Raw genomic sequence first — 22,398 nt, 5'->3', positions numbered from 1 at the left:
CAAACTGGAAACACACCTACCAAGGCTGGATAATAATTCTTGTGATAATTAAACATAGTTCTTTCCTTTTTTCTTTTTGAACAGCAATGTGAAGAGAAAATCACTTCAAACTATGATGACACAGAAACCTAAGACCTCTGCCAATATGGATATTTAGGATTAATTACCTGAGCCTAGATTTTACCTAGTACTTAAGCCCAACCCTTCCTAACACTCAGCTGGAAGCATGCAGAATCAGCCCCATCCATTTTGGTCAGAACCTTCCCATATGCCCACAAAAATACAAGTGAAAATCATCACCTGAATTTTGCTAATTCACATAATCCCTTTCTCAGGGAAAAATGTGCTTGTCTACAACTGACTGGGAGAGAGCCCACGGCAGCAGAGGATAAAACCATGAACTGAGTCTCCAGTCAGTGCTGCCTAATTAAAAAATCTTGAGGGTATAGCAATATGTGCAGTGTTTATCTGTGGGAGTGTTGTTCACTCCTGAACTAGGGTATGAGCACCTAGCTCAGGTGAGCAGCAGTGACCCAGTTACCCGCAGACTCCCCATGCTGTACTCTGCACCGTCAGCTACAGGGATCACCCGGTAACATCAAACCAAGCAGTGAAGCTTGAATCCAGGTCTGCAGCAGGCCAGCAGCATCCACTTACACTCAGCAGACATACTCTGAAGCACATAAGACTGGCAGCAAGTGAATATCTCCCTCGGCTGAGGTCTTGCCTGTACTGCAGAATGCAATTGTCTATAGCACAGAATATAGGCAACTGGAACACGTGTGGGCCAACCTACAGCCAACCTAATCCAAGAAATTAAATCCTAACAGATTCACACAGTGAGTCCAGGGGAAGATGAGGACAGGCTTCAGCCCAGGCCAGCAACAAAAGCACAAATGCAGGAAGCCCAGCAGGTTGCACATCCTGTTCCACAGCATCACCAGGGCTATTCTTAGCTGCAGGAGCTGGTGCAGGAGGAAAATGCTGGGAAGCCGACCAATGCTGTAACTAGAAACAGAGCTTGGGTGATGGGGGGTGGGGATTGACATTTGGTCTCAGCAATACTTCAAGGTTTGTGTTGATTGTCAAAAAAAAAAAAAAAAAGGATAACCAAACCACAAATATATATAAATGCAAGCCAAAGTCTCAGTGTCAAGGCTTTCATGCCAGGTTTGGGATGCTAGCACAGATCAGCCTGAGAAGGTGCCTGCTGAAAGTGCTTGTCTGCCTGGAGTTAGACACTCCCATCCCACCCTTCTCCTGTGGCACTAGCTCCTCCAATGGAAAAGCAGCAAGGAGTTGTTTTGGGAGCTGGATCTCGTGGTCCTTGTGATCAGGCAACTATCTGCAGTAGGAGGTCTAGGAATGACATGGAGGAAGGTATGTGTAGCAAAAGTAAGCTACAGACCTGAAGCTTCCTTTCCTGCTAATTTAAAATTCTCACACCAGCTTGTCTCATAAAGGATGTTCAGTGTAAGTTCAAATTACATCATTTCATGGAGAGGTAGAAGCAGCTTTGGAAAATGGCAAAACTCAAGCTCACATGCAGTGTTTACAGCACAACCAAACATACCCTCCTGCACATATAACTAATAATGTGCAATCACTTTTCCCTCTTGAAGCAAAAAAAGGAGCTGCAGAAGGGCTCCAAAATGAGCTCATCACTGCAAGCTTATTAACAGCTCAAGGCAGGTATTGGTCACCATCTTGTCCTCCTCAGTACTAGTGCTGGCATCTGCAGTCAGTCCTTTTCTCCCAAAAAACTGTGCAAACTGTAGTTTTTCTGAGTTGAAACAAATGAAACTGAAAAGCACCAAAGTATCTTCTGCTTTAAAGCAGATTTCTTCCAAAGACATTGAAAGAACAGCATAGAGTCCTTTTAGGAAGCCTACCTTATTGACCCTTATGTCAGATATTTAACCATGGCCAAATAACAGGTCAAGATGATTTTTATCATTATTTTCAAAAGCTGTTTTCATTTGAGATTAAAAAAATGCCTTTTGCATAATTAACACTTCACCATACTAGAACTGAGCAACTATTCCTTTAATTGCACTTGGAACCCATACAGTTGGAGGCCAAGACTTTAAAACCCATTTACTAACCTCCACCTCCTCTATTTGTGCTCTTTTCATCTCTTTTTGATGTTCTGGGAGATAGTGAATGTGTATTTCTACTAGTTAGATTCCTTTCTGGGAGCTGATCTGAGAAAGAAATCCCAGCTAAAATGTATTTGATAGTCAAGAGCTCCATTTATTTTCTCAGCACTTTAATACTTAAAAAGGAAAACAAAAACAAAAAAAAATAAAGAAAAAGAAAAAAAAAGAAGATTATTCTTTATTTTAAAAGTCAAAAAGAAATGTCATCAATGAACAAGCTATGCCAATTATATTTTAACATTCTTCAGAAACAGGATCCAGGACATGAAAATAAAAAGAAGCCAAATTAATCCCATGTGCTTTTTGGAGACATACAGATGAAAGATATTTTTCAGCTTTGTGGTTTTGCTTTTCAACTAGTTAGACAACACAGTGAGTGCAAAAAATATAAATGTGAGCCTGCTAAAACATGGTGCTGTACCTCACAGGCAGCTAACCACACAAAGCAAAGGTCACAAGGAATAATCAGACCTTCTGTTATCAGCAAAGCTACGTTTGATTTGGAAAATTGTCAACTCTGGCTTTAGCTCAGGCAAATGGAGCATCCACCTCTTTCTGCCTAGCAGAGAAAGGAAAAGCCAAAGCTACTGTGGACCTGAACCACTTAAATGCATACCTAAAAAGGGTGTAACTGATGCTATGCTATGGAGCTAAAATCGTCAGAGCATATTTATATGCTTTTAAATATAGTTAGCAGTATTTCCCATTCCCTCCACGTGGAACTCAGAACATCTAGTCACAAAATTCACCCCCTCCATCCCTCCCGATCTCTCCATAGCTGAAGAGATTAGAAAGTGTAGTCAAAGCAGGGGGCAGGGGAAGGAGAATGGCAAGAATCTTTATCCCTCCTCCCCAAACTCCACCAGGCAGTGTTCAATAAATTCAGATGGCACGATTTCAGAAGCTAACAATGTCTGTTTAGCTAAACTTGCTAACAAGTCTTAGGAAACTCAGTGGGCTTTTTTCCCTTTCTTTTTAGAGAATGGGGAAGAGGAATAAATTCTGGAATTACACCAAACTGACAGTATTTCTACAGCAAATTTAGAAACACCATAGCAGTCCTGATTTTAATACATCAATAAAATCTAGGTACTTTTTTCTTTAAAAGCTAGGCTACACTGGCAGAAGCTTTGGACTCAGTCCCACAAGCAATAGCTGGTGTGCAAGTAAGTACTTGTCAGCCTGATGAAACTATTTAAGAATAGAGAAATTTTCAGGACTGAGCCCTTGCCCTGACTTTTGGGGAGTCACAAGCTGGGGCTGGTTCTCTTTCATAACTCCGTGTATGTCCATACCGCACACTGCGATGTGGCAACTACAGACATTGACAAAGCCCACTCTGGGTGTTGAAAGCAAATGAGCTACAATTATTAGGGGTTCCACAGAAACAATTTACTCTGCTAAAAAGGAAGACTGATGGTACTGTGGCCAGCCCACTTAGTGTCTGAATTCGTTCTGCACCTCACCTTAGGTGCAGATATAATCTAGGAAGTGATTCTAAAATAGCATGTTCCTGGATGAGACATGTAGTAAAATATTTCATCTGGTGATGTTTGGTACATCTCTGACACATTTAATCAGAGGCCTAAACAATCCAGACACTGAAATACAAACTTATTTTTCCTTAAAATCAGTGTTCCATAATTGTTTTTATTTTAAAAATTCAGGAATGTGATACACAATACAATTAGCTCCCCACCACTGCAGTGTTCACTTACATGAGATTCACTAGTTTCATGCTTTGTGGAAAAAAAAATAAAATAAAGAGAGACTGTGCAGTGCTTTTGAATGCTCTCAGTATTCTTAAACTGTGATCTTCAGAACAAATCAAGTCTGTATAACCCCAAACAGATCAAGTTAAAAAAAAATCAAGCTATTTCACAAGCTAGTGGGCTACAGCCAGATCTCCTACAGCCAGAATGGAGAAATTGTGTTCCTGCTGCTGCACAGCCACCACGTTGACCTCACTGTATGCTTTCAGGGAGTTTATCATCAAGGGCTAAGGAGACTAAAGGGCCCTGGTAACACCAGCTGGTGCTGCACGTGCAACAGGGCACATGACAGAGGCCATGCAACTCCCCCTCCTGCCCCCATCATCATCACCATCATCACTGTCACCTCTGCATCCTGTCCTGATACTTAAAATAACGAGGGGGGAGAGCTTTTTGTCTTTTTAGTTAGCCATTGCCTGCAATGGACACAGAAATAGAAAAATATGACTTCTGGCACAAAAAAAAAAAAAAAAAAAAAAGAGATTAAATAGTTTAAAATGGAATTAGTGACTACATCTCCCTCTATTCAGATGCATTTACTGAGACTATTAACCAATGATGGTAATTGTTATGACTTACCAGTTGCCCTCTTTTTATAAGAGCAACAGGAAAGAAGATAATCAGATTTCTCAGTGCTACCATGGTTAGATTTGTTGGTATTTTTTAAAATAAACTAAAGAACAGTAATTCTATGGTGCGTTAGTGATATATGGCAGAAGCTCAACAATTCATACTAACGACTGAGACATATTTTAAGCTAGTGATGGAAATAATTAGTGAAAGTTTACCATAGAAAGCAAGGATACACATTTAAAAAAAATAGTACTTTGTTCATTTCAAAATTTACTTGGTTAATACTCTGTAGTATAGTAGCAGTGGTAGCATACTCAGCAAATGTAGTCTCATACAAGATCTCATTTAACAGTCAACTCTAGATCATATACAGGTAACAGAAAAAAGAGTTAAGGTAATTCAGAAAAAACAAAAACATATATAAATACTATATTAACACATTTAAGTTAGTTTATGAGACTATACAACAAGCATAAACACAGAAAAAGGTGAGCAATGCTGGTGGCTGCGAAGCACCAACATCCCAAGCCAGCACAAAAACGAGCCCACCCATCCACAGCCCACAGCTTCCTGCAGATGCATCTGAGCAGCCAAGAGGCAAAACCCCCGGGCAGTGCTGTGCTGCACCCCAGCAATGCAGCCTGAGATGGGATTCCCTGGAAGCAGAGGCAGCAGCTCCAGCTTTCCCGTGCTTTGGCACACAGCGCCTGGCCAGAGCATGGCGTGAGGCAGGGCTGGTGCTGGCCCCGCACACTGCACAGGAAATGCACAACACTGTCATCCACCCTTGGATAATCGAGAGTTGACTGCAATGCTCTGCTGAGAGCTTGGGTAAGACCACTGACGTGACTTGGCCAATCCAGGTCCGATGAGCAGCAGGACTATTTTTTGTACTATTTAGGAGCAATTATGATGCAAGACACAAATTAGAAATGCAAACTAGGGAGGTGTTCTGTATCTGGAGGCAAAGCTACATTCCCTTCACTAACAAAACATTCTTTTTAAAAAATCTCTATTTAAATACTGTTAAAAACCTGAAAACCACAGCATCAAAGAATTTCGTAAGGCCAAAACTATCCTCAGTTCCCTCTGGTCATGCCTAGGTATTGCAATACATTTGTAGAAGTAGCAAATGACAGATAATCTAGTATCTTATCCTCTTTCCAGTGCCTTCCAGTAACAGATCTCAGAGCTCTTCACACAATAGTTAAGCCTCACAACACCCCTGTGAGGTAGGTATTATCCCCATTTGAAGACAGGGAAACTGAGGCAAAGTGTTTATCGTGTCCAGAGTCATAGAGCAAAGAATGGAAGATCTGAGTCGTTTTCCAGTTTTGCACACAGGAGCAATCTGTTAATCATGAGACATTAGTTCCCATACATGACATGAGAGTCAAAAGCATCAAAAGGGCCAGGGTTTTAGATTAGATTTCTTGTATGTTCTATCTTTCAACTCTCATCTCATCTCTGCCAGATTCAGAGTCCACAGAGCAGTTTCTCCTTTCCTAAGGTGTAAGTTGGCAGCACACTGTAACAGCTTCTTTAGAGCCAGTTGTCAATTAACTGAGTCAAGATTTTAAACCATAGATTCAGATACTGAGTAAATGAAATTATATGATACATAAGCATCTCGAAGTGTGAAATACAGTGATCCCTGCACCACTTCCTCAAAAGTCAGTGGAGGGCTCCTGAGGACATGGTGGGGGACCAGGACTGTAGTCACTGCGAGTGTTTACAGACACACTCAGCTAGAAGCAAAATGCACCATTATTTTTGGGGAGCTGCTGTCTGTGCTTGAAAGCAGGAATTCTACTCTCAGTGCTTGGCAGACCTTCCCCAAAGAGTACTTATTGACAGAACTAATTATTTTATCTCATTAAACTCAGCATCGGCTAAATATTTATTCATAGCACTGTTGAGTCAAAGGTACCTTAAGCCTCAAAGACTTTCAGGACCAGACACAACTTGAAGTAAGAGAAAACAGCAGAAAATCCATAAAACATGGAAGTCTGCGTTACTTTATCAACCAGTCTCATGTCTGGATCACAGAGCAGTATACAGTAGCTTGAACTGCCATTCTGACAGAAAAAACCCTTTCACATCTGTTGTTTTCAATTACCTAGCTACCTTACCAGAAGAAGAGGGGACAATTTCTGACAATCACATGATGTTGTCTTTAAAATATGCTGTGCCATAAATTCACTAGAAAAGCCTTCACAATTTTTATTATTATTCAATAGCTTTAAGAAAAATATGTGAAACTGCAAAGTGGTTTCCAGTTTTTAGTAGTTATATCTTGAAAAATGTTCTATGAACTTTGGTATTCTTAGGGCTTCTAAATAAACAATATATTAAGGTATCTACAAATCAAATATTTAAGGAAAAAGTAGGTCCAAGAAATCTGTAACACAAATTGAGTTCCTACATGCTTATCCCTCAAATACCTTCTCACTGGAAAAAAGTGTCTTAATTTGAAGCACAGCAAAAAGTGTCTCTGCTGAAATGGTTGAAACTGGTTTTCTGAAGTGTTACAGATGGATGCACTTTCTGTCTGTCTCAGTCAAACAAAGTCAACACAAACGCATTGTATCATGACAGTGACATTATATTCTTTAAAACAAGCATTCTATATTTAGCAATATGACAAGAACAAGGACTTCAGCAATTACACTATTTGGCAAAATTGCATCTCAAACATCTGTCTCTTCCTCTTGCAACACAGCTGTTGACAAAGTCTCCACAACTCAGGTAGCACCCTTCAGGGGGTTACAAAGATGACTCAAACTGCTCATTTTGATCGGTGTTCGCTTCCAGCTTCACGGAAGGGATGCTCTCCGACTTAGTCCTCCTCGTTTTCGGAAATTCAATGACAACTTCTGAACAAGAAATACTAAGTGACGACGATTTTTCTGTCTTCTTTGCAGTACTAGCTTCTCCTGCTCCGCAACACTGCTTCAAAGCACACTGAGTCCTGCAAGGAAACTCGCATTTCCCTCTCCCTGACTCAGAGCCAACGCTGGCAAACTCAGGCTGAATGGTAGTTGCATGAATCCCTTCATCGTGAAAGATCTCTTTGATGCGCTTGGCCACCATCATGTACGTGGAAGGGTCAGGACACTTGATGTGAGCAGTGCCAATGATCCTGCTGCCTGCTAGCTGCCAAATGTGTAATTCATGGATTGCTTCGACTCCTTCGAGGGTACGTAACTTTGAGTTCAAAGAATGGACATCTATTTGTTTGGGAACAGTCTGTAGAAGGATGAGGGCTGACTCCCTAAGTAACGGGTAAGTTGTGTAAAGGAGTATACAGACCATAATCAAACAGAGGACAGGATCTAAATATAGCAACCAGCAAGGACCAGCCACCGTAATGCTCTCTTGCTCTGACTTGTTAGTGCTGCCAAGTGCTCGGAAAAAAGTAGCATTTTCCATGCAATGATCATTGACACATGGATTATAGCAAGGCCCGTCTTCAGGGCATGGATTCCACAAGCCATAGAAGAGCAAGGCATTCACTACCACAATTACTGAACCTAAGGCATCTCCAAAAACATGCAGAAAAACTCCACGCATGTTAAGTTGTGCACTAGAGTCTTCTTCAACTTCCTCTTCATCCAGAGGATAATGGCCAGCATTCCCATTCACTTGTACGTCACTCATGTCATCTTTCACATCACCTGACAAGAAAACAATAAAACAGTTAGGCACAAGCTATAATACAACATGGTACTGTAATTCCTTATAAAATCATATCCAACGGTAAGCATGGCACACTGAGTATAAAACTGAAAAGCAACTCAACCTACACACTTAGCAACATCTTCTCTGGCTGAGGAAAACTCAGTTTTCCCAAAGAGTGATCTAAATAATCTAGAAGGCAACTGTTTCTACATGGAGATTAAAGACGTAGAGTGGCACAGAATGAAGACGACCACATTTTAATTACTGTACTGAAAAACTACTTTCACCTTTCCAGCTGTATAACCACTTGCCTTTTCACTGCTTGTTTCCTAAACAAAATGCAGAGTTACAGAGGGTATGTAAAAAAGCTGGTTTAAGTAGCTTAGTTAGGTATATTTGCTCCTTCTTTTGAAACACCAATAGACTGATCACATTGCTAAAATCCATCTTTAACCATAGGACTGCATTTCTATTTCATATTAAAATTTGAAGCTAGAAGCTCAAAAGCTGTGTGATACAGCTGTGTAGTAGCTTCTTTTCAGGTTTACCAATGCCTTTTCAAGAGACTTCTGAATTCAAGGAGAAGGAAGTTCTTCCAAGATGGTGCATGGAGTTAGCAGGACCATGAGATATAATCAGCTGAAATTTTAGGTCTGAAACACAGAATTTACCAGCAGAATTGACTATAGGATGGTGTAAATTATCATTGAAAGTCTGAGGATATGAACTACTGTTATTTATATTTCAGAATAAATAAATAGTAAAATTATATTTTTTATGCAAGTGACATATAGCTGTTGAGTGACATACAGCTTCTGATGTCCAAAGTCATATGTCATGGACTGTACATGAATTAACATTTTAGTGCCCTCCTTTGTCACAACTGTCTGCAATATTTATCACTCCAACACAGCTAGCCAGCTACATGGGAATAAACACACACATCATTACAAAGAAGAATCCTTTCCGAAAGAAAACAATCTTCCAATGTTCAAATTGGAGAGAACTGTACATGATTAACCTCCTGCTTTTCTTCAAAAGCTCTTCTTTGGCTACTTCCAGTGGTAAAGAAAAGCAACAGGCACTGGCCCCTGGCCCGACAAACTGAAACAAGGAGCCCTTACTGCTTCTGAGGTTATTGAGTTTAGAGCTTTGTAAACATTAACAAGACGTGCAGCTTCTGCTGTTCTGCCCTTGTGGCTGCGATTCTGCAATTGCAGAGTGCGCTCAGGTCCTCTCCTCTCTGAAGAGGGAGTGGGCTCCTACCAAGGCTCAATTCCAAGCCCCAGCTCATTACCTCATCCAGTACATATCTGCCCTGAAGCTCCAGCTACATTTTCCACACTACCCCTAGGAGTTATGGAACATGGGACCTGTAACTTTCCAGAGAAGTAAATACATTAGAGGGAAATATCTCAGGTCACAGAGTTCAGACCTCAAGGTCCACGATGAGAGCAAGGAAAGAAGAATGTTCTACTTTGTACCAAGTACTTGGAATAATGGAGAACTGAAAAGTCAGTACAGCTATCTATATGAGTGGGTAACAGGAAACATAGTTCAAGAGCTTTCTGGAACCAACCTGGAACTAACCTTTTTTTAAACGGCAAATGGTTAAATCATGTCCATTTGAAAAATGTTCATTGAAATGTAACAAAAAACTGATTATTTTGCATAAAGTGCATCCATAGAAATGCCTGGGCAGGACTAGCCCCTAAGTCTATGCCTACTTTTCACTTCCACCTTAGGAAATCAGGACTACCCCACTCTGTGATTTCCAGTGAAGGCACAGGACCACCTTTGTCATCATCTCTACATCTTATATCTTCTCCCAAGCCTCCAATCACCTCTACCTGCAACTTCTTCATAGGCAAACTATGAGTAGCTCCATCCATTACATAATCATGACAGAGCAATGAAGGAAATATAAACTTATTTCAAAGTTTCACTGTGACCAAAATTATGTCCTATTACCACCTAAACACCCACAACAAATTATTTTTTATTGCCAGAAGCACATCCATGAGACATTCCAGACAAGTTAGCTCACAACAATATGCATTTTAATCCATGCTATAACTTTTCTCTCTAACTAGTCCAAAACTTGGCTAAAAGCACAACTTTTCACCATTAAAGAATCATTCCCAAGCCAAGATATGTATGAGACTAAGGGTTAAGGGAATTTTAGATTGTGTGAAACTAATTATTAGGATACCTTGCTGGAATTAAACCAACATTAAGAGCTTATTACATGGTCAAGAAGATGGTGTAGTGTACTCTGAGAAACTTTGCTATCCGCTTGAAAAACCTGTCTTTCCAAAGCCAACATGGAGTCAGGGAAATAGAAACTAAGTTTCTCAAATGTGCACTGGAACCTCTGATCACAGAAAACCTGAAACTGTAGCAAAGTTCACTCAGATCAATTAAAGCTCCCTTTAAGCTAAAACAATGGTCTGCTGATGTCACCCTGAAGCTGAAGGAGAGAAATTGGTTTCAAAGCCTGAAGTCCATTCCTTCTGGTGACAAGGATGCCCTAGGAACAGAGAAGTGGCAATCACACAGCAATCACACACACCTTTCACTCTGCTAGCATGCAGTACTTGGCTTCGACCAAGCAGCTTCAAAATCAACTATCCAGGCTTGTGGATCCGCTAAGAAATAACCCTAGAAATTCCTACCCATTCCTACCCTACTGTTTAACCACAACTGGGAAGGGAAGATTTTAAACATATGCCCGTATGCAGGTCAGTGGGAAGGTGCATGCTTTAGAAAGTTAAACAAAAATTATTCCAAGACACCACACATGTGCCCTGACACCAGCATGCTCCACATTCCAGCTTCCACAGTTCCGACTGGCAATTTCCAATACTTCTTCCTATTAATACTGATGCTATGAAGAAGCACAACGTTATTGCAGTGGAATACACGTCGGTATCTTTGGTTTAGGTGGAGAGTAAATTCCAGGTAGCTGATAACCGACCCAATGGAGCAATCCAGCTGCTGGGACCGAGGCACTGAGCCGCGCTCCATTTGATGTGTAGCCAGTTCGGATGGCATTGGGAGAGCGTCTTGTGACAGCTCGTGTCACTAGGCAAGAAACGCTCGTCATGAGCCTTCCCTTGCAGAACCAACTTTTTTCCCAGGGCAAACTGCTTTATCCTAAGACTCTTTTACACTCCGACCTGTCTGCAAGACAAACATGCAGCTTAGGGCATCCGAAGGAAAGGTGTGAGGAAGAGGTGCAACAGCCATGTGCCCCAAGAGCTGCTAAGAAAGTTTCTCGCCTCTTTCCCAGGAGTGGGGACAGATGGTCCTCACAGAGTCCTGACAGAGCCCGCACCAGGTGGGACCAGGAGGCCACCGCCCTACTCGGGGAAAGGACCCCTCCCGCTTTTCTACGCGTGGATGGGGCAGCGGCGTTTCCCCGCGGGGCTTACCCAGCTTCTCCTGGCTGACTCCGTTGGAGCTGCTGGAGTTCTCCACCAAGGTGCTGGTCTCGTCGCGGTTCAACGCAGCCTCACCGTCCCCGGGCGGCTGCTCGGGCTTGGGGCCGCAGCGGGGGTGCTGCTGCCGGCCGCCGTGCGAGTGTCCGTGGCCGTGGGCGTGCCCGTGGCCCCCGACGCCGTGGTGGTTGAAGAGGCAGAGCCCCAGCAGGTTGATGATGAGCCCCGCCACCCCCACGGCGATGACCACCAGCGGCTGCTGGATCTCGTGGGGCTCCGTGAAGCGCTCGATGGCCTCCAGCAGGATGGTGAAGCAGAGGGCGGTGAGGAACACGGCGTTGACGAGGGCGCCCATCACCTCGGCCCGCACCCACCCGAACGTGTTCTTCTTGGTGGCGCGGGTGCGCTGGGCGAAGCGCACGGCCACCAGCGCCACGACCAAGGCCATCACGTCGGAGAGCATGTGGAAGGAGTCGGAGAGCATGGCCAGCGACGACGTGACGCGGCTCACCGCCACCTCCACCACGAAGAACAGGAAGGTGAGCGCCAGCATGCACAGCAGCCGCGCCCGCCGGTTCTGCCAGCACCGCGGCCCGCCCGGACCGTGCGCCGCCATCCCCCCGCACATCGCGGCTGCCCCGGCGGGGGCGCGAGGAGTGCGGCGGGCGGTCGGAGCCCCGAGCGCTCGGGCGGCCGCTCCGCTCCGCTCCGCTCCCCCCGCGCCGCCGCCGCCGCCGCTCCCTCCGCAGGCGCCGGGCGAGCAAACTTTGCACCCGAGCCCCCTCACTCTTTTCACACGGAACCCGAGCGCCGCCTCGGCCACGCCCCCGCCCGCGCCCCATTGGCCGACGCGCCCCGCCCGCCCGGCCGTGCCCTCCCGCCCCCGCTCCCGGCCCCGCTCGCCATTGGCCCACGCGCCCTCGCGACAGCGGGGCCCCGCCCGCGCCCGGTAACGCCCAGCGAGCCGCGGCCTCCCCGTTCCGCCCGCCCGCGCCTGAAACGGGGGAGTGGGCGGGGCCACGCGTGACGCGCTGGGGAATGACGGATCCCCATTGGCTCACGCCGCCGGCTTTCCCCTCCCGCCCCGCCCCCACAGGCCCCGCCCGCGGCGAGCGGGACTCGTGCAAAAGGGGCGCTTCACACGGCCCCTGCCCGGCGCGCGGCTGGGGGCGGGGCTTCCTCTGCGGGCCGGGGGGCGGGGCCCGGCGTGAGGGGCGCTGTGACGTCACGCGTCCTGAGCCGGGATTTCGGGTGGGATTTGCGCTTTTCGGTGACTTTTAGAGGGGGGGTCTCTGTTTCGTTCTTTTCCTGTTCGTGCCACTGAGGGCAGGAAGATAAGTGCGGACGCGATCACTAATAACTGATGGTCGGCTAAAAAAATTGGAAGAAAAGAAGAAAAGTTTTGCTTGAAGTTTTGAAATGCTGCATAATCTAATATAATAACGTATTAATAAAATAGACATATAATAATTTCTATAATGATAAATACTAATTATTCAATTTTATAATAATTGTTCAGTAATAATATAGGGAAAAATATGTAAATGCTAAAAGGTGAGTCCCTGGACAGTGTATTTTAGGCTTGTAGTTAGGAAAGGGAAAGCAAGTGTTTTGAGACATCTGGAAAAACCACAGAAGCGTAACCACAAAATTAAAAAAAAAAAAAAAAAACCAAAGTTACAAAAAGGCAGACGTCTTACTTTGCCCACTGTGTTCTAGGGAACCAAGAAACACGGCAGCAAGAAAACAAGTGTGAAAGAATACTCCATGAGTGGAACGTGAGAGGAGACAGCAGCGCTGGCTCTGCAGCTGTGGAGGTGTAGCTGTGTGTGGGCCCAAGAGGCTGGAGGAGAACTGGTGCCCTGAGAGGGAAGAGCCAGCCAGAATGCAAAATGTTGTTCCTGTACTTGGAGATTTCAAAGGGATTGTGATTCAGGCTCCGTGCAAAGGTTCCTGACTTCATTTGGGCAGTAAAATGACAGAAGGTACTCACGTGTGCACAAGGAGAGCATTATCATTGAGAATAACTGAGAGCAGTGATGCAGAACAGGCTTCCCCTGGGCTCGGCAGCACCTCCATGAGCCCACACCTGGATACCACATTGTTGTCCATGTGTGCCATTCCCTCACCTTTGCACAACCTTCCTCACATGGCACAGCTGGGTTGGGCCTTGCTGTGCTGACCTGTGACCCTGAACCCTGTTTTCTGTGAGGGTAAAAATCTCCTTTTTGTGTCAAAATCTAGGTGTGCTATGCCCTGGACGTAGCGGTAGCAGCCCACACAGAACTCTTTAATGGCCATTGTAAAGAGAGCAGCAATTAGATTGCTGTAACATTCTCCTCACCTGTCTGGCTTCCCGTATTCCCTCACGTCACTCACTGAGAAGTAAATAACCGGGAAGCTGAACGGTGATTACATGGAAACGCAACATGGCCGTGTTGTGTCGTCCTCACTCCCACACAAGGCCATTAGTTAACAAGGAAGAATTGCCCAGAATTAGGATATATGGGTCAAAGAAACTGGTACAGCTCAAACCTCTTTTAATTCCTGCAGGTAAAGTGGGTCATCATTTTACAGGGATTGCTATTAATCCAATGGAGTTTAGGTAGGAAGGAAGGGAGGACAGCAAGTTTGGTGTCTCTCATTGGCTCAACTCCAGGAATTAGTGAAACTGAGTTTTAGTTGGTTGCCACTGGGGTGTCATCATTTTCTTGATTAAAAGTACTCAGTCCCCTCCTGAGAGAAATAAACAGGATATCAATATCAGTAGAACCCTAATGAATAACTTAATTATAAACTGTGTCAAGAGCTTTGCCTGATTTAAGGAGGGGAGTTAGGATTTTTTGGACTCCTTTCTTGGTATGCAAATGATGTCCAGATCCATTTGTGTTCCTTTAAATGTCTCTCCACCATGAGACCTCCCGATCTGCTCCACACCACTGGTCAGTGTACTGCAGTGTACTGTATAAAGATCCTGTTGATCTTTATACATGTCCAGGGATAGCTTTTTGTCCTGTTATACCATGTTGAATGCTTAATTCTACTTGGGGCCAAAAGCCACAAGACATGGACAATATACCCCAGGGGAATGGGAGGGCGTGGTTTCTTCCCAGGCAGGGAAGAAAAATGGTTCCTGAGCCTTCCACTGCTCCCTGATGAATAGGGCTGGGCGTACAGTTTTGACCCAGCCACTGTTGTCTCCGTGGGCTTCAAACACAGGGACTTTGATGAATGATCCCCTGTGGCAGCCCAGTCCCGTTGCTGGATGTGCCAGGCATGGACTGGCAGCTGGACCACACAGGAGTTCACACTGCTACCTCTTCCCCACACTCTTTCTTGTAAACCAGTGGGCTGTATGCCGCTGTTTCCAGGCTTTTCGATTGTATTACCATGCACCTGCAGCCAAGAGGAACAGGGAGAGTTCCTAAACTTAGGGCTGTCCATCTGGCACCATCATCAATTTTAAGATTAATGGGAAAGAGACTAGTACAGGTACCTAATGAAACCATAAATGGCGTTTCACAGGAGACACAATGTTCCTGCTTATGCTTTTAGGGAGAATACTTTGTCTTCAGAGTAGGGAGGACTCTGGATTTTTTTGTTGATTTTTTTTTCTTAAGGCTTCCAGGCATTGTTCATGACTCAAAGAATTCTTTCTCAGCTCAGTTTCCGGTCCACAGATGTGGAAGGACCCATCTAAAATCTGTTTACTTACCATAAAAGCTCTGTGCTCCGAGGAGAGAAGTAGCTGTGGGTATCTGGCACAGAGCTTCTTCCCCCCCCAGCCCTGAGCCAGGTGACAAGTCTGAACAGAGAGCTGCTGCTTGTCGCCTGTCCTACAGCAAAATGTTTTGTACCGATACCTGCTGGGCTCTCTTGAGCCAGCCGAGCCCTGTGTGAAGAACAGGACTTTGCCTGGCAGTTTTGCTGTTACTCAGCATGTTTGCTGAGTAAATAAAGCCACTGCTTTTTCCCTTTGAATTTCTGCGCAGGGTTGCAAGTGGAGAGATCTCCACCACGGAGGGCTCTGCATCATTCTGTGCCTTTCCACTTGGAAAAGGTGAAACCCTGCCTAGAAACCACTGATGCACTCACATATTTCAGAGCACACTGCCTCCTTTTAACACCTAGCTCTTCCCCTTTCTGTGCAGTCATCAGACCTGTCGGCTTTTAATGAGGGCTTTGTGGGACTGTGGCAAACGTGTCTCCATCTGTCTGTTCCACTTCAAGGCTGTCAGCCTTCATTTTAGGCTGCGTTTCTCACAGGCAGTGAGTGTCTCTCTCTCTGGTAGCTGTCCTTACAAGGTTTCTTCAAATTAGATGCAGTCGGCATCACCACAGCCAACAGATGCACTCAGTGTCCAGATACCTGCATGAAAAAGGTTGTTCCTTGGAATGAAAAACAGCACAAATGAAAAGTGAGTGTTACTGTTCACGTAGCTCTAGGTTGGATTCACTGTTATGCACTGATTCAGGAAAGGAGCTTTATCAAGGAAAGGACTTAGACATGTGTTTGCAGTTAATTAAAAGGCCTTCTTTGAACAGAGGCAAGTTAAGCGTGTGCTTACATGCCTTTGTTTGTGACCTGTGAAGAAAGACTATAGCAGTAATTGGCACTGAGATAGGAAATGAAGGACACCTGGCTCTACAAAGTGATTTCTTCTTCTTCTACCTGATTACTATGTCTGTGAAATCTGGGCTCTTTGGAAGTCGGTGGCAGAACTCCAGGCAAGTTGAGGTGATCAGTATGTCATCCACTATATTTCTTCTGAACCTTGCAAAGCAGATTAAAAACCCTTTTTTTTTTGCTTCTGAAAAATTTTCTCCCTAATGAAGAAACAGCTGATTTTTAAAATATGTCTCTCTTATGTCCAGTTGTGATCTTTATTTTGCATTTTTACTTTCAAGCTGCTCACTTGATTCAATGGCATTCAGTATCCTGTAAATGCTCCAGAACTTTGGGCACAATTAACTGTATGGCAAATCTGTAATTATTTCTAATGAACAGGTGTGCCCTTTTTGGTGGACTAAAGAGCATTTCCTGGCTGCTTTGATTACCAATTTTTAATGCTTATGATACTAGTATTGATACTGCTTATGATATTAGTATTTTCCTAAAATCCACAATTAGTATTTTCCTAAAATCCACAAGTAGGCAGGCAAAATAGTTGCTCAAATCAGCTGTGAAATCAATACTGATAAGGTATTAGTTACAGCTAATGCCTTGTTCAGCCAGTGCTTGAGTGGATCCAAGTAGAAAAATCACCACCATATTAATCATTAAAGGAAAAAAGGCAGGAGAACTTGGGGTGTTACTCACTTTTGCACGCAGTGTGGCTCTCTGGTGGAAAGAGTAACAATGACTCAAGAGGGATTGGAAAATTCTGTAAATATGGAATTCTGGAATGAAAATATGTCTTTGCATCTGATTGGTTCATAACATTTTTAATTATTACTGAAATAAATTACTATCCTTCTTATGGCATTTTTAATGAATCGTACTGTTAAGCTCTGTCTTTTATTGTCTTTAGGAAGAACATGAGAACAAGCCAATTCTCCTGGAGCCGTGGTAATGAGTATCAAGGAATCAATGGGTAATTGCTGAGGACAGATAGAGAGAGATGTGCTAATCACAGTGGTGCCTACTACACCTATTTACAGTATCAGGTCCTTTCAGAGAGCTCTCAATAATTTCTGGTGCCTGAGCTGGTTAATTGGGGGCAGGAATTTCCTTTGTCACAGTAGGATGCTGGATTTCATTGGTGAAGGATCTCTGGATGGTCTTTTGTTGGAAGAAGATCACTCAGGTCCTTTGAGGTAAGTCCCTGAAGGAACAGTTTAATACTGTAGGAACTCATAAACGTGCATGTACTGGCATTGGAAAAGGCAGTTCAAAACTAGTTCAACAAGTGCAGCTCTGAGTTGTGGGAGGCTGCAGAGCACCTCCATGTAGTGCTGCAAAGAAGCAATGACCTTTGGTGGCACATTTTGCCCTGAGGAATGGAGCTATGCTGTCTCCTGGGAGTTCAGTGACATCAAGGGCACACTGTGCAAAGACCTCAGTCCCAGCAACTGAGCTAGCCTGTGTAAGACCATGGTTCCAGAAGAGGAAGATCCCGAGGCAGGTTGGAAAGGAAGCCATCCCCCTGGCTGTGTATATGCAGAGTTTACAGGCTGCTTCCTGGAACAGCCATGAGCACAGGATACAGCACATCCTATCATTTGTGCTGTGCGAGGCAGGCCTGCCTGCAGCATGGCACAGAGCCTGGTGGCACAGGATGTGCAGGGCATGCTCAGGCTCGGGCCCTGTGCAGCGCCCCTGGCAGGCTCTTGCTCTGACCCGGCGCCAGCAGGTCTGATCTGGAGAGCAGCCCAGGTACTGCTGGTGTTCCCAGCCAGCTCCCCTAGCCACACACTGCTCCTGCTGCCACAGCACACACCAGGCAAGAGCTGCAGCCTTCTGCCCTGACACAAAGGCTGTGAAGTCATTCAAGTGGCTGAACTATAGCATACTCATCATTTTACCATTGATGTTCCTGTGTCAGATTTAGGTGGATGAATTTGCCTTTATTACACAATAACTACTGATGCTTTGAATTGGAATGTGCTGCAATCCCAACTCTGAGACCTGCTGGACACTGCTGCTTTCCCCAGACACCACATGGCCTTCACGTAAGGATGGAGACGTGAAGGCCTCTTTTTAAGGATCAATTATATTTGATGTTTGTCAAATCACATCCCAGGGCAGTAAACATAGACATGTTAAGTTTATGTTCTGTAACTGCATCTATTAATTTTCCAGACTGCCTTCTAGAAGCCATTTTGTTCTCAACTTAAGCTGGTTTAACTAAACCTGGTGCTAAAAGGGGCCACTGCAAGTTGCTTTCAGAAACTATATTCCTGCTCCCAACCAGGCCTCAGATCTAGCAATTAGGGCATGCCCATGAGGGGCATCAGCCTTGCCTGCCAGTGCAACCAAAAACCAAACTCCTTTTCATCTTCATTGCTTTTCAGTCAGTCCAGCAAGCTAATCCTATTTACCTAGGGCAACAGGATTGCTAGAGCTGACACACAGGACCATGTGACTGGGGGAGGGAAAAGTGTGTGACCATGTACTGGCATCCACTGATGCTGGTCATGAAACCACAGGCCTCAACTGGACAAGAAGGGAGGGATTCATGTTTGGGAATTGGTAGCTGATACACAAACATCTTGTGATCACCAGTCTCCTTTTAGAGTCAGCAGAGATCTAATCAGCTTTGTCAGTGGAGTCTGCAACATGGTTTATCTCCTCCTACAATGCTGTGTACTTGATGAGATGAATTCCATCCTTGGAGTGCACATTTCTGCCCTGGATTATAAAGAAAGCCTGGTGTGAATTGCTTGGAGATTAGGTTAGTGGTTAATGAAGTGACTCCTGCCCCCACCATTGGTTTTGCCCACTATAAAACAAGGATTTTCCTCATTCTTACATTAAAGAACATGAGTTAGGTGAGTTCTTTAATGACACAAACTGAGTAATGCCAGCAGGAAGAGTAGAATCCAGTGGCCTGTCCTGCCAATACCAATGGCTATACCAATATGCTAGAAATGTGACGTTCGAGGCTGGGTCTCCAAATTAAAATTCACAGGCACAGCAGAGGTGTTTTGATTTAATCAGTCCTGGGCAGCTGACTGTTCCCTCAGAAGCAAATATAAGGGATGGATGCTTTTGGAAAGCAGGTCATTTATGTAGGTGATTAAACATGGAGGAGCCTCACTTGGGGCATGAGTTTTGAAAGATCTTACAAGTTAATTCTATAGAGTTCATTATCAATGGCTATTTGCATAGCAAAATAGTGACTGTGAGCATTACTTCTCACAAGCTTTGTTTGTGTTAACCTGCTTTATACGTAGCCAAATGTTTCTGCCTTAATGTTTGGGGAAATAAGGGTTCAGATTGGCATGGGTGGATTAAATGATGCTCTACAGTAGCTGTAGAGCCAATGGAGGGAGCCCATTTCCATCACTGCTAAGATGACAAAGCAGTTATTAAATCCAGCAGTTACAGTGGCTGTCCCAGGAAGGACTTGTCAGTCAAGTTTCTAAGTAATCTGTTTGTGAAATACGTGTTCCATCTCCCTTATTGACTAACAATGTATATTATCTGGTTAGTTAACTGTGGGGCTAAAGGTCTTTTTTCCTGTCATTTGTCAAGCTCTTGTGTAAAAAGCTGCAGTTAAACTGTGTATAACCTTAGGATCCTGAACAGTGCCAACTAAAGTTTTTTATTAGCCACATAAAATAGACAAAATTTGTGTCCTTGCCAATTAAATAAACCAGGACCTATCTCCTTGGAAATTCTGCTACAGAAAAATATTTTCCTTGTAAAAAAGGAAATGTATAAATAAGCAAAATATATATTTGAGGAGCAGTAGCATAGCATGCCAGTGTTGTTCAAGCTCCAGTGTACGCATTTTATAGCACTGTAGTGATATAAAATCACCACTGGCATTATCAAAACACTTACAGACACTAACTGTTAAAAATCAATAAATTAGGAAATCTTTTTCAAATTGGTCTTCAAAGCTTCTGTGTTGTTGATAATTATATCCAACACTTTTGTATCTAATCCTAAGTAGGAAAAGTGTTTCATGGAGACTTGGTTACAGCCTATAAGCACACAGAAAGTCATCCAATAGTGTTTGTGTGTTCACATATCCCCAAGGAGTTGTAACAGGCTGGGCTGACACAGTCCTCCATGGGAGACAGCCATTCCAGTGGATTGCCCTCTAGGACACTGCGTGGGTGAACAAGGATTTGGGTGTGCACGAGTGGCTGCTCCTGAGATCTTCTGTATGGCAACATGCAGGCACTGTGTAGGCTGCAAGTGTTACAGGAGGGAGAGGAGGAGCTGCTTGATGGCTGTAATTTAATATAGCCATCATTATAATTTGCCATCGCCCTACATGATGGCTCTGGCCCAATCCAGCAGTCAGAGTAGCAAGAGCCCAGCACTTCGTACCAGGGTGTGTAGCATGAGTGAGCCTTCCCTCTGCTGAGGTGATTCATCCTAGCCCCAGATACCACAGCATCCTCCTGACCTTCTCAATCCTCCTGGCCTCCTTAGTCTCTCTGACCTGCTGTAAGTGTGTCACACAGCCTGCCTGTGCTGGTCGGGATGGTGACACAGATCCCAGCATATGGATGTGGATCTCTGGCAGCCAAATCCCAGTGCTCAGCCTCCCCGTGGCAGGGAACAACCAGTTACAGGAGCTGTGCTGTGTCCTCTGACTGCCAGGCCCCAGTGTAACCCTGGACTTGGAGGCAGCCCAGTTTCTGTTTTATCTGCTTCAGGCAGCGAGGGAACCCTCTGGGCCAGCAGGATAGCACATCTGCCTGGGGACCCTCCCACCTGCAGCACTGCTGCCAGCTCCCCCTCCTCACTCCTGCACGAGTGTTTATCTGGGACAGCTGGAGCCTTGCAAGGGGAATGGTCACCTCCAGCTCTTCCTTTCGAGAGTGCCTGCACAGCCTTTGGGTGTGCCTGAGGGCCATGATCTGCAAGGTCTCCACTCAGCCTCTTGAAGCCACCAAGGTGCAAACCAGCTAATGATTAAACCTGCTTTCTCAGTTTTACTGCTGGAGAAATGCTACTGTGGCAAAGCACCGAGGAGAGCACAATACTCCTTTCACATCAAAAGAATATGCAGACACCCAAGGTAAATACTGGCCTGCATTGAGCACACTTATTTCTGTGCTGCTATCTCTTTACCCTGATGGTTTAAGTGAACAGAGTTCCTCAGTTCTCTAAAGAGTTCTCAGCGCCGTGGTCAAACAAACAATGTAATTTTCTGGGTTTTGTTTGTTTCAGTAAAAAAAAAAAAAGCAACAGTGTGACTGAAAAATACAAAGGAAATGGAGCAGACAGTCAAGAAGGAACAAAGACAGCAAGAGGGAAAAGAAAATCAAAAGCAAGTAATTGGCAGTCAGAATTAGTTATTTCTATTAATTCTAAAGTTCTTGCTTCCTTCTGCCAGCCTCTTTGATTGCTGGGCAACAGGGGCAGTTGCTACAGGTTTCCCTTTAGTTAAAAGGATTTGTTTATAAGACGTATTATTTGTAATAAACATAAGGGTATCACTTTGTAAAAACATTCTTCTTCAGGAAGTAATAAAACACTTGCTCAGTTTAAAGTGTGTCCTCAAGTGTTTTTGCTGGATGGGTGTTATACTCATGTGGTTTTACTCCACTGACTCATCCCCAGAGAGAGTAGAAATGAGGGATGGTGGGGAAAGAGATTTGGAAACAAATAAACACTCTAAATCAAAAGGGCAGGACTCTGTGCGCAGCCCAGGCCACAATGGCATCAATGGCTCCCACAGGGACAGAACTCCTCCTGCATTTACCAGCCAAGGACAAAGCCCAATAATCTTGCCCTCGTTTTTCCTATCCAGCAACTTTCCTTGGTAGTTTGCAAACCTCAGTGTCTGAGGCATGGCAGATGTCTTCCAGAGCTGTACAGCCCCCACATTGTCATTCTTCTGATGTCACTCATGCCTCAAACTTAAAGGACTTACCAGCAGGGGATAGGGGAAATGCATTTGTCAACGGCTTTTACTACAGTGGTTCTTAGTAGGATTTATATTTTGTGAAAAAGGACAGGTTTTCTTAGGAATTCTCCACCCTTTGCAGATGCTCTAAGGGAGATAAAAGAAAATTTACAGAAAATCTCTAGGGCAGGCTCTGAAATTATTGCTCAAAGGCTGATCAGGAGCTGTGGCTCTGACATAA

At 44.5% G+C, this 22,398-nt stretch overlaps 1 protein-coding gene across 1 annotated transcript; it reads right to left on the bottom strand.

The window, feature by feature from the left end:
* Positions 1-2,318: 2,318 nt before the first annotated feature.
* On the bottom strand, positions 2,319-12,320 carry SLC30A1 (solute carrier family 30 member 1). Its single transcript, XM_059841090.1, has 2 exons — positions 11,620-12,320; positions 2,319-8,181 (listed from the first exon to the last, which is right to left on the bottom strand). Exons 1-2 carry the CDS (start codon positions 12,251-12,253, stop codon positions 7,271-7,273), a joined length of 1,545 nt encoding a protein of 514 aa, XP_059697073.1. The 5' UTR covers positions 12,254-12,320; the 3' UTR covers positions 2,319-7,270.
* Between the last annotated feature and the right edge of the window lie 10,078 nt (positions 12,321-22,398).

Source organism: Haemorhous mexicanus, chromosome 3 (assembly GCF_027477595.1).
Source record: "Haemorhous mexicanus isolate bHaeMex1 chromosome 3, bHaeMex1.pri, whole genome shotgun sequence".
Taxonomy (NCBI): domain Eukaryota; kingdom Metazoa; phylum Chordata; class Aves; order Passeriformes; family Fringillidae; genus Haemorhous; species Haemorhous mexicanus.
Note: the sequence above shows the minus strand (reverse complement) of the source record. Positions and strands in the feature narration are given on the sequence as shown.